The following is a 12,247-nucleotide window of genomic DNA, read 5'->3' on the forward strand; positions in this document are numbered from 1 at the left end:
CTACCCCATTTCTCCTCCCATCCACACCATGATAGAACGCTTTGAATCCACCTCTGATCCACCTGGCCTTACTCCCCTTCCATTTAGTCTCTTGCACGCACAATATATCAACCTTCCTTCTCTCCATCATATCGGCTAACTCTCTCCCCTTACCAGTCATACTGCCAACATTCAAAGTTCCTACCCACAGTTCCACTCTCTTTACTTTCCTCCTCTCCTCCTGCCTCCGGACATGTCTCCCCCCTCTTCTTCTCCTTCTTCTACTTCAGTAACCCAATTTCCGCCAGCACCCTGTTGGCTAACGGTACTGGTGGCGGTCATTGTTAACCCAGGGCTCGACCGATCTGGTATGGAAATTTGTATTGTTGTTCGCATATTGATTTGACTAAATTTTACACCGGATGTATTCCTGCCTGTGTCTATGAAATGCAAATTCTTGGCACTTGTGTATCTTGCTTCGCTCCTTAAAAGGAAAGCTCTGCTAAGTATGCGCACTTGAACTGTATAGCTTTGTGAATATTGCTTCAAGAATTCTGGTAAAAGAAATTAAACTTTTGAGAAAATTGCCAAAAATGTAGTTTGTTCCTATCATAGTATTTGTACATGAAAAGGCACACCCTCTTGCAGTAATGAAGATAACAAGGCACAAATAGAACAAGATTGTTTGAAGTTTATTTTCCAATGTACTTTCCAAATGTTACTCTAGCAAAACCACATCAATTAGGATTCTGCAGTCACAGTGCTACCATAGATTTTCAATAAGGGTGATCATAAACATACTCCATGATGCTCTTAAGGCCCAGCCAGGTCTCTTCAGCAGTAGGAATGATCTGATTGGCAGGTAGAAGAAAGCCATACCGCCCTGTATCTCGCAGCTCAAATGCAAATGAGTACTTGATTCCATTGTCATATGTCCAGTCAATACTGCCTCCACTTGCCTGGTCTGAATAACATAATTAAAAAACAATATAAATAAGTTTTATTGAATTTCAATATGAACAACAGAAGATCAGATAAGCATCAAATTAACTAAAGACAATGTATCCTCAAATGATACTGAACTATAGAATTTATAATTATTGAGCATCTACACCATAAGGTATTAACAGACGAGGTTTTTCCATCAATACAGTAATGTATTGTGTATTTAAAAAGATAAACCTTAGTCAGGTTGTTTAAATAATCCAGTATCTTAAATAATCTCTATATATATAAAATCCAACATCTGTCTGCTTTTCATGAGAGAACTACTTAACGGATTTCGAATGTTTTTTTTCTAGAATTTGCTTGAACATTCTGGTTGATTTTGTGACTTCTCTCATCACACTAAGTATTATAGTTCGGTTGCGGCACGAGGCTGTGGACCAAGAGGAGGGTGAGGGGGGACCTCAGGAGTAGGGAGCCGGGTGGGACCCTCCTCACTTATGCGCCAGCCTCCGTTCGAGTCACTCTACTTCTCAGCACATGTTAGAGCATACCTTGCCTCTGCTTAGCTAGCGATACCTGTTTGTTCAGCAGACATTATCATCTACAGATTGTTAAGGAGTAACATTTGACATTTTTGAGAGAGCGATCTCAGCTACGTGTGTTTTGGAGGGTATCTGCTCATTGACGGAGATATCATGACTATGTACTCTTCTCCCCACACGGGGAGCGCTCTCCCATCACAGCTGTACATGATCAGATACAGTGGCAATGTTTGACGTTGGAGCGTACCTACCTTCCACTTGGCCAGAGTTACCTTGCCAACTTTTTACATTTTTGGCAAAGAGATCACAGCTACATTCTCACCGCTGATAGCAAAACAAAAAATACTGTATAAAAAGGCCTTCGGATACGAAAACTATCAATATAAATTCTTCTCAATACAAATTATTACTTTTTTATTGATTTTTAAAGTTTGTCCTGTTTCATTACTACGCGGGGGACAGCTAGTAACAAATAAATTGAGAATTCTGTATTCTATATGCAGCATACATATTTTATAAGCACTTGGATGCAGATAAAACCAAGATGCCTAAATGCCCAGTAAATTTCATATTTTTAAGCAAACCTTTGCCTCCATCTCTGTGAAGTAGACAGACAATGAATAATGCCAGGTCAGCTAAAGAAAATCTTCTGTAGGCCATACTGTGCAGTAAATGCCTTTGATACATTTAAGAATGGTCTCATCACTGTTATCAGAAATATTAAGAAAAAATGCTGGAATTGCAGAGTGTAAGAATCCTTCATGACTTTTCAGCACAGTTTAAATTTCCTGTAATTTTGTGCCACAAAAATATCAAAAGCCCACTACATTTTCACAGCCAAATAACATGTAGCCTGACAGAACTGGTGGCTGTAAAAATGTTTACTATCCACGTATGTTGAATTCCACCACAATCTCTGCTTTGTCTTTTTTCTTTTTGAATTTTTTCTGTTGTACATCAAATACAGGACATCAAGCAGACAGGCCTTTTTTCTGTTTCCATCGTCCAGAGCACCAACTTTCTTTCCTTTGTTGTAGCTACACTGTATACATTGTACCTCCAGCTGAGTGCTCACTGGATGTCTAGTCATGGGTGTGTATGATGACTGTCCACAGCTTGTTAATTATGTTAAAATAAAGGTTGTGATAAAAAAATCTTTGGAAAAGCTGTGCAGTGTGGTGGGGCTTTCAGATCATATCTGTTACTGGAATGGGTTTTTATTATTCTAAGTGTTATGTTTTATTAAGCCGTTTTGTTTTATTTCTCAGTGTGCTGGTGACCTATTTGTTTGGTGTAAACCATCCATCCATTATCCAACCCGCTATATCCTAACTACAGGGTCACGAGGGTCTGCTGGAGCCAATCCCAGCTAACACAGGGCGCAAGGCAGGAAACAAACCCTGAGCATGGCACCAGCCCACCGCAGAGAGATATACGTTGCCTCACCCATCACACAATGAACCACTTGGATTAGGACCAGAGTGCAGTGGGTTACAGTATGGTATAAACTGCCTTTTTAAATAAAATTGTAAGCTACAGGAATTTACCCTCCTTTTGTGTCCAGCCATCTTACCATGGCACCTGTTTACTGAAACCTTGCAATTTGGACATTTTGCAGAGGTTTCTCAAATCTTCTCACTTACAACATTAATGAAAGAGACTCATCATGTAGGGCATGGGTCCACTTAATGTGGAGACAAACCAACAATGGCATGCATGGATAAAACCAAAAATCAAAAGTGCTGATGGGAAGCTTTCATCATTTGGTCACCTTTTCTTTTGTATTATATGCAATCACTGCACCTCCAATAAATGTAATAAAAAAAGTACAGAAATGATTTCACTGACAGATTTTTTTAAAATCAAAGTTCCATTTAATTTTTATTATTATCCATAAAATGTTTGTTTTAATTTTGTTCTTCCACCATTCTGTTGAGATGAAAACTACCATGCTGTTTATGGTTGCTATTGGTATTGTTAGGAATGAGGACATAGCTTATGTAGTGTCACAAGGGTGCTCCCTGTAAGCACTTCCACCCCAGGATGCAAAGGGGCGTTGCCACTCACAACCAGTCGCACCTTGAAAGCCTGCAGCCTGAAGACGCCTGACCACATCTCCGCATACTTCCCAACCCACATCCTTTCCAGGGCCAGATATACATATATATATATATGGCGCACTGCACGATAATGTTCGGCGAATACATTTAACTTGAGCATTCTTAGTTTTCAAACTCTTTCTCTGTACATTTAGCATTTCTTTGCTCAGAGGTTGATGTGCTTGCTGCTTTCTGAGCAGCGCTTCTTTTCTCCACCCTTAGTGGCCCGCTTCTTCTCTTCTTTCGTCGGCATCCCTTTGCGTTAAAACTGATTAAGGCAGTGTTTGTGTTGCAATTAGTACATTTACTTTAATTTTTCACTTAAGCTGGCACTTAAGTCTTCAACCTGCCTCAAGAATGATTTAAGATAAATAAGAGGTAGGGGACTGCGGTGGGCTGGCGCCCTGCCCGAGGTTTGTTTCCCGCCTTGCGCCCTGTGTTGGCTGGGATTGGCTCCAGCAGACCCCTGTGACCCTGTAGTTAGGATATAGTGGGTTGGATAATGGATGGATGGAAGAGGTAGGGGAAGTGATGGCGAAGTGATGAGAACGGTGCCCGTACGCATGCGCTGCACGGCCGCCCTGCTGGCTGCTGCCGAGAGTTGATTCTACAATTAAATAAAATAAAAATAAAAAACGGAATAACCTTGGAGGTCAATCATTACCCTGAAGACGGATAGTAGACATCACATAGTATATGTGTTCCAAATTTCAGGTCAATAGTTCAAACGGTTTGCAAGCTACAGGTAATTTAAATCCTAGACAGACAAACGAACAGCCATGGTAGCGTATTATATTTAAAGATCGGTAGCGCATTACAGTAATCCCTCACCTATCGCGGGGGTTACGTTCCAGAGCCCCCCGCGATAGGTGAAAATCCGCGAAGTAGCGACCTATATTTATTTTATTATTTATACATATTTTAAGGCTTTATAAACCCTTCCCACACTCTTATAAACCTTTCTCACTCTCTTGTTAACCTTTCCCATGCTCTTATAAACACTTCCTATGCTCTTAAACACTTTCTACATTCTTAAACACCTCAGACCAACACTGCACACTGCCTGCACGCAGCGATCAGACGTCAATGTGTCTGCACTCGCTTTGTGAAGGGGGGCAGCTGAACTCACGCTGAGCAGAAATGGACTTTGTGCTGCTTCTGCCAAAATGCCTGTTTGTCGCGAGGAGTGTGTGTGTGTGAGTGTGTGTGGGTGTGTGAGAGCTGAACGCACCTTCGCTCAAACCCCCCCTCCCCGGAAGCGCAGTACGCTCCTGCCACTTCGCATTGTCAAGGGGGTGGGGAGCTGAATGAATGCTAAGGAGAAGTGGACTTTGTGCTGGCTTTGTGCTGCTTGTCGCTCTGCGTGTCAATAATTTTAAGCCTGTACATCACCAATTTTCCTGTCTCACTGTCTTGTCTTGCGTGAAGTTAAAATGTTTTATAATAGTGAGATGTTACTCATATCCTTAGCCCGACATCCACATATCATATGTGTTAACAAAGTGTGTTTTATAAGTTTACATGTGGGATGGGTATTTGAAGGCTTAAACTATAAAAATGTTTATTTATATGGTCTTTCTATATCGCGGATTTTCTCCTGTTGCTGATGGGTCTGGAACATAACTTCCGCGATAGGCGGGCAATCACTTGTATTTAAAAACCCGCGAAGTCGTTAATCCGCGAAAAGTGAACCGCGAAGTAGCGAGGGATTACTGTATATTTAAAGATCTTTAAATATAATAAATATAATACACTACCGATCTTTAAATATAATACGCTACCATGGCTGTTCGTTTGTCTGTCCAGGATTTTAAATCACCTGTAGCTTGCAAACTGTTTGAACTATTGACCTGAAATTTGGAACACACCAGATCTAATTATGCAACTGTTCGACTGACAACTGTCTCCCCGCCATTTTGGAATGCAGGGCAGGTGCTGCCATCTATCGGCAACAAAAGGAATTTTAAGTGAAATCTTTATTTGCAGGGTAGGTGCTGTGAATTCTATATGTAATAAACTTAATAAGATATAGCGTAATGAAAATTGCATAATTAGATCTGGACCACCCTATATATAGGGTGTCTGTCTTCTGTCTGTCTATAGGGTAGTGTCTTCAGTTTGACCCTTGAAAGAGATTGAGAGAAAGAGAGTAGACAAGTCCCTCTCTAGCTATAAGACTGTGTTAGTGTTAATGGCAGAGACTGATATTTTTCATTGTACTATTTTTTCTTTGATGTTGTGCCATTTAAACAAGATTACTAAGGTGGCTCCTGCTCCAAATCTCAAAACTGTGTCTGAGAAGTCTGTTCACAGACACAATGTCCAACAATGACACAATGACAGCTATGCTATGTAAGATGGAAGCACACAACACATGAGGCCCAAGTTTGGAAAAAAATGTAACCTCTTTTGTTACAATTACAAGTTCTAACTCTTGTTATTTGACTATACCTTCTGTCTCACATTTTCTGTTTTGTTGTTGACTTTCTGACCTTTTTATACAATCAATGTGTGCACCTTTGATCTTTCTCTTTAGTTCCAGGATCTCCTAGTCTAATACTTTTTTGTCTTGCTTCTAGTGTTAACCAAACAATATCTTGGTTACAGTAAGCAGATTAAAATGAATTATTATCTTCACTGATTATTATATTTAACAAGAAAAAATAAAAAAGGTTTATTGAAGAGGTTATTTCTTACATAAAGCTAAACATTACTTTGTTGAGTTTCTATCACCATAGGGTTGAAACAGACACCTACTGAGTTAGGATTGCATATGGAAAAATAATTCTACACTTTCATTCATTCAACAACTTACAAAAGATGCTGCCTGAGCTATCTCAGAGGATTTCCCACAGCCTCAAAGTGCACAACATGTTGTCCAAACTCTCCAAAGACAAATTGTTCACTTGTTTCTTTTCTATTAAAATTCATTTTTTTAGTTTGCCCAGGCCATACTAATGTACACTTAGGTCTTGTATGTTCTCCCCAACATACAATACTGACCTTGGAGAAGGTGATTCCAACTTCTGACACCAATGTAATCAAAAATGTAATCTTTGTTTCCAACATATTTCAAAATTAAATCCCATTCTTAAGCTTAAGTGGTGGGCAGCAATGCACTGTATCAGCGTGTGCTCCTAACCTCTCTCTCTCTTAAGCTTGGACATGACATAAATTTCACTAAACTGTGTACTCATGCCTATACTAATACTAACACCACTACCACTACTAGTAATATTAATACTACAGTATTACTATTACTACAACTATTACAAACTAGCACCTGAGCCAAGTTCGCCATTTATACCCCTGAATTTCAATGTTATCTGCAGGGATATTGCCATTACTTAACCACACAGGCTTACAATACAGTACAATACAGCTTATTTTTTGTATAGCGCTCGTCACTGAGTGCAGGTACAGATCGCTGTGAACAATTCTCAGTTAAAATACAAGTATAGATTCGACTAATTACTAAATTCAGAAATGTTGAACATATAAATGCAGAATTGTTGAAACAAAGAACAAGGTAGAACTGAAACTGAAACCAACAATATTTGTCTATTAATTAATTGATGAACTATGGCCAGTTGACAATAGTGGAGATTAAAATTGTAAAAGAGAAATTAAAACAAAAAGTCACAGTCCTTGTGCTTGCACAATTGCACAAGCTCAAGTATGAAAGCTTGCAAATATCTCTGGCAGCTTCTGATTTTGTTCTGAGATTTCTCTTGTATAGTTTGTACTATATTTATTAATATTATCTAATATATAATAAATAGCTAATGTCCGTGTACATCTAGACCTTCCAAGCAGTCTGATGTGTTAGTTTGGCATTAGTGTGATTGGTCAGTTTGGCTTTGGTGACACAATTGAAAAAGGATGTGCAAATGTGAGGCACACGAGGAGCAGTAAAGGCATAGATGGCATGTTAAGAGTCATCTTCAATAACGGGTGCTATAAAAGTGGACAGGAGGAGAGCAAGGTGGCAGTCTGAGAAGCAGGCTTTACGAGAACGTGCTTGTGAGAAGCAGCACCAGTCAAAAGAGGTTTAGACACATAAGGATACTGAGTGAAAACGCAGAAAGTGTATGTGGGGCAGAAAATCGCAAATCTTTTTAAATGTATTCTGACAGGTAACATGACTATTTATTTTATATTTCATATAATTAATTCATTCATTTGTTCTCTCTATTTGCTCAATATTATTTTTTATTGAATGCAGGGTGATTATGGGCTTGAGCCTATCTTTCCACCATTGGGCACAAGGCAACATTGATAATGTGGCTCATCTGGCCTGCTCCTCTACTTAAGGTGACTTACAGGATCAGGATATATTGTATTAGAACAGCTGGCATGAAACAGCACTGGACAGAGCACCAGACTATCACAGAGTTCTATTGTAAGCATTTTACAAAGGGTAGTTAAACTGAGTTGATTGTTCCCACACATAACATTTTACTTGTCATGATTTGTTTTCATATTTTTTTGTCTTTTTTTCAAATTTGACTAATGCCATGCACTACTACAATACATTTTTTTTACTAGATATAACTTTCCATTTCAAGTCATAAGCCATATTAATCAAATTTTGATTGAATATTTTTTATCCAGTCAATATTAAATTTAAAAAATTATACTTACATATAGCAGCACAGATAGAACCAACTTGGTATTTAGTTCCATAGAGCGACTGCAAAGCACTTGCCGCAGATTTACCAATGCTATCCTGTAAAAGCAGAATACACAGTTAAACAATTTAGATATTAATTTAATTGAATATCCTTCATTAAGGCAAGCCTATTCAAACTTTATGAGAAGGACCTTTTGTACAAACAGTGTACAAAAGCAATCAAGGATAATAGGATATTAGTTTGTATATTACAATGTGTGGAGTACAAGTCAAGGGAGGTTATGCTTTTGTTATATAACACACTAGTGAGGCTTCATCTGGAGTACTGTGCACACTTTTGGTATCCATTATAAGTGCCACAGGAGATGGATGCACATCCTGACCAGGAGAGGGGATGGTTCTTTACCCGGACAGGAGACTCCAAGAGGACAGACAAGCATCCCAGCCAAGGAAGAGAAAGGTGCCATATCTGGAGAGGACTCCCCAGGTTGATGGATGGACATCCCAGCCAAAGGAGAAGAAGATTCTTTACCCAGATGGGAAGCCCCAGGAACATGGACAGGTGTCCCAACCGGACATGTTTGTACTACATTCCCTGGCCAGGATGAAAGCGAAGGACTGGCTATAAGGGATGTTCATTTCCCCAAGACACTAAATGGCCCATTCGGACATCAGCAGGGAATGCCAGGAATTATGTTCTGCTAACACAGCTGAGCCCATGGGTGCCGCAAGAGGGTGCTGCAGGGAGATACACTCCCAATTATTCGGGACTGGAAGTGCTTCCAAAAGACAAGAGCCCAAGCTATGGAAGTACTCCTGGGTCCTCAATAAAAGGGACTGCACTGCCTTGTCCAGGTGAGTCAGAGCTGGGAGGAAGGAAAGCAACACTCAACTGGAGGAGAGCAGTGCGGTAGGGAAAGGAGAGGAGGCAAAAGAGAAGAAGAGACATCTTGTTTTTGTGCTTGTCTTTACAAGGTCTGTAATAAACACCTTTTATTTGAACCCGGGACTGTGTTGGTGTGTTCATGTTTTTTAGGGTTTGGGCTCTGTGGCGCCCCCAAGTTTTCACACTAAAATTATAAAAAAAACCTCCGGAGAAGAGCAACTAGACTGATTCTGCAACCACGAGACATTAACTATAAAATTTTCAGTTTAAGCAAATAGAAATTAATAGGTGACATGACTGAATTGTTAAAAATTATGAAGAGAATTAGTACAGTGAATCCTACTTCAAAAATATTGGGGGACACACAGAATTGGTTGTGGGTCGACTTTACACAAACCTTACAAAAGATTTTCTTCAGACAAGCAGTCATAAGCACATGGTATAAATTACCATGTAGTGTGATAGAGATTTGTACTCTGAAACAGACTGAAGTCAAGTTAATTTGGAGAAATTAAGTGAATGGGACTGATGAGGTTGTTGGGCTAAAAGCCCTGTTCTCATCAAAATTGTTCTATTGAACTTTGTGTCCTAAATGTCAGCAATCCTGTTTTGTCTTCAGGAATACGTTGAAAAAATATTAAAAGATCCTTAACTCTAACAAATACTCTAATTTGTAAAGGCAAAGTCTCAATTAGTGTAGATTTTCAAAAAGTGTGACACACACACGCGCAAGCACACGCTGTTGCTTCACATGCTTCACATTAACCTGTAGTCCCAACACTTATACCCTCCTACAAGGCATCAATCATTTTCTATAATTAAGTCTACTACTGTGTATTTCTTTGTAGCGGAGTGAACAGCACCACTGCATTACGACTGCGTAATGCTCAGCCTTTAAAGTACTAAATAAATAGAGGCAGGACATCACATGTTAACATAACTTTGCAGGGTGTCCATGTTGCTTTCCAAATAAACATTAAATTGATGAGTACATATTGAACTTACCAGCTCTTTGTAGTCATTGGTGTTGGTGCACTTGTATCCATAAGGATATAAGAGGAGTTGAGAATAACTGTGAATGCTGATGAAAGACTTTATGTTGCCATGGCTTTTGACAAAATCCACAATGTTCTTCACTTCAACTTCTGAATGAGCATAGGGACCATGGTAGGAATCAGAGCATGGATTAGTACTTGCACCAGGACCTGTTAAGTAATGTCAGAGCAGACTATGAATGGATACTGTCTATAAAATATAGGACATCTCTTACTTCTACTTAACTCATTTACGGTGTACACCTCACCTTCATACAGGTGTTACTTTTCATGAATGTTTCTACCATATTGGAATGCTGACTGGGCTTCTCCACCCTGTGTGCCCACAGCAGGAGTGGAAAAGAAGCATCTGAACTGTAGCTTGTCAGAGACGGGATAGCAGAGACAGAATAGTGAGAGATAGAGAGGAAAACAGTGTTAGCTAGAGCAGTGAGTGAGGCCGTAGGTGCTTGTGGTTTTCTTGTTTTAATGGTGTGCCTGGGACCTTAAAGGTGGGCTGACAAGTGGGAAACTGTGGTAGGGACTACAATGCATTAATAATGGAAGGTGCTCCAGCATCCACTTACCTGGTGTCCTATGTGGTATCTTAAAGGATCGCTACAATATCCACAATAACATAACCTGAAACTTGATAATCACAGCTATCAACTATGCAATTGATTTCTAATGCTACTATGTTTTACTTTTGAGGCATCACGGTGGATAACCTTACAACCTTACAATTTAGGAGACACTGGTGCTATTTCTGTGGTGTTTCCACATCTTTACCATACTGCACACTATAGCTTTCCTTACACAGCACAAACATGTGCACCACTAGGCTAACTGAGGGAGAGTGTGGGTATGAGTGTGCACTGCGATGGATTGGCACCCCTCCACAGCTGATCATTTGTATTTCTTGCTGCCAGCATACTGTATGTGGGTCAAAATTGGATTAAGAGGGTTTAAACTATCTATCTATCTAAACATAGATGTATACAGTAGGTCCTTTATTATTTTATAAAATGAATGAGTCCATCATAACTATCCATCCACCCATTTTCCAACCCGCTGAATCCGAACACAGGGTCATGGGGGTCTGCTGGAGCCAATACCAGCCAACACAGGGCAGGAACTAATCCTGGGCAGGGTGCCAACCCACCGCAGGACACACACAAACACACCCACACACTAGGAACAATTTAGAATCGCCAGTCCACCTAACCTGCATGTCTTTGGACTGTGGGGAGGAAACCGGAGCGCCTGAAGGAAACCCACGCAGACACGGGGAGGAACATGCAAACTCCACGCAGGGAGGACCCGGGAACCGAGCCCGGGTCTCCTAACTGCGAGGCAGCAACGCTACCACTGCGCCACCGTGCCGCCATCATCATAACTATTGCCTTGTTTTATTAATTTTTTTTTATCTGTACCTTGTCTTAGTGTTAGCGAAGCTCTGTTCTTAACAGCAAATTTCTATATAACATAGACATTTACTGGCTCAGAACTGAGGATTAGCTTCATTTTAAACATGGAAGAGTCACATTTGTGTTTCTTTTTCAGATTGCTTAGTAGTACTAACCCGTATCCATGATTTTGACATCCAATGTGTAGAGATATTCAAAAATAAAATAAACTATTTGTATGAAAGCACATATTTAAAATTAGGAAATAGTGATCTTTGTCTTTCTAGAGTGATTGTGCTTAGGGTATTTGAATATGTGGCTAAAATACCTAAAATCTCTATGTATATAAAATCTAACGTTTGTCTGGGGCCCTTCCCACTCACGCGTCAGCCTCGGGGCATATCTTACATCCGCTTAGCTAGCAAATGAGAGAACTACTTAATGGATTTAGATCAGGTTTTTTTCTATAATTTGCTTGGACATTCCAGTTGATTTTGCCACCTCTCTCATCGCGCTAAGTATCATAGTTCGCTTGTGGTACTGATTCATTTGCATGAATCCGAGAGAGACGCAACAGGCCAAGAGGAAAAGGGGGAAGGGGCCCAGCCTCATTCAAGCACCAGCCTCAGGGTGTATCTTACATCCATTTAGCTATTGAACGAGAGAACTACTTAACAGATTTAGGTTGGGCTTTTTTTCTAGAATTTGCTTGAACATTCC

At 40.0% G+C, this 12,247-nt stretch overlaps 1 protein-coding gene across 1 annotated transcript in view; it reads right to left on the reverse strand.

Moving 5' to 3' along the window:
• Nucleotides 1-650: 650 nt before the first annotated feature.
• LOC114646445 (carboxypeptidase A2-like) overlaps nt 651-12,247 on the reverse strand; it is a 50,820-nt gene continuing 39,223 nt past the window's right edge. Inside the window, exons 9-11 of the mRNA XM_028794639.2 lie at nt 10,093-10,292; nt 8,213-8,297; nt 651-943 (exon numbers count right to left, since the gene is read on the reverse strand). Of these exons, the coding sequence (XP_028650472.1) occupies nt 756-943; nt 8,213-8,297; nt 10,093-10,292 (473 nt within the window). The 3' untranslated portion in view covers nt 651-755. The remainder of the gene's footprint in view (nt 944-8,212; nt 8,298-10,092; nt 10,293-12,247) is intronic.

This window comes from Erpetoichthys calabaricus, chromosome 1, assembly GCF_900747795.2.
Source record: "Erpetoichthys calabaricus chromosome 1, fErpCal1.3, whole genome shotgun sequence".
Lineage (NCBI taxonomy): Eukaryota > Metazoa > Chordata > Cladistia > Polypteriformes > Polypteridae > Erpetoichthys > Erpetoichthys calabaricus.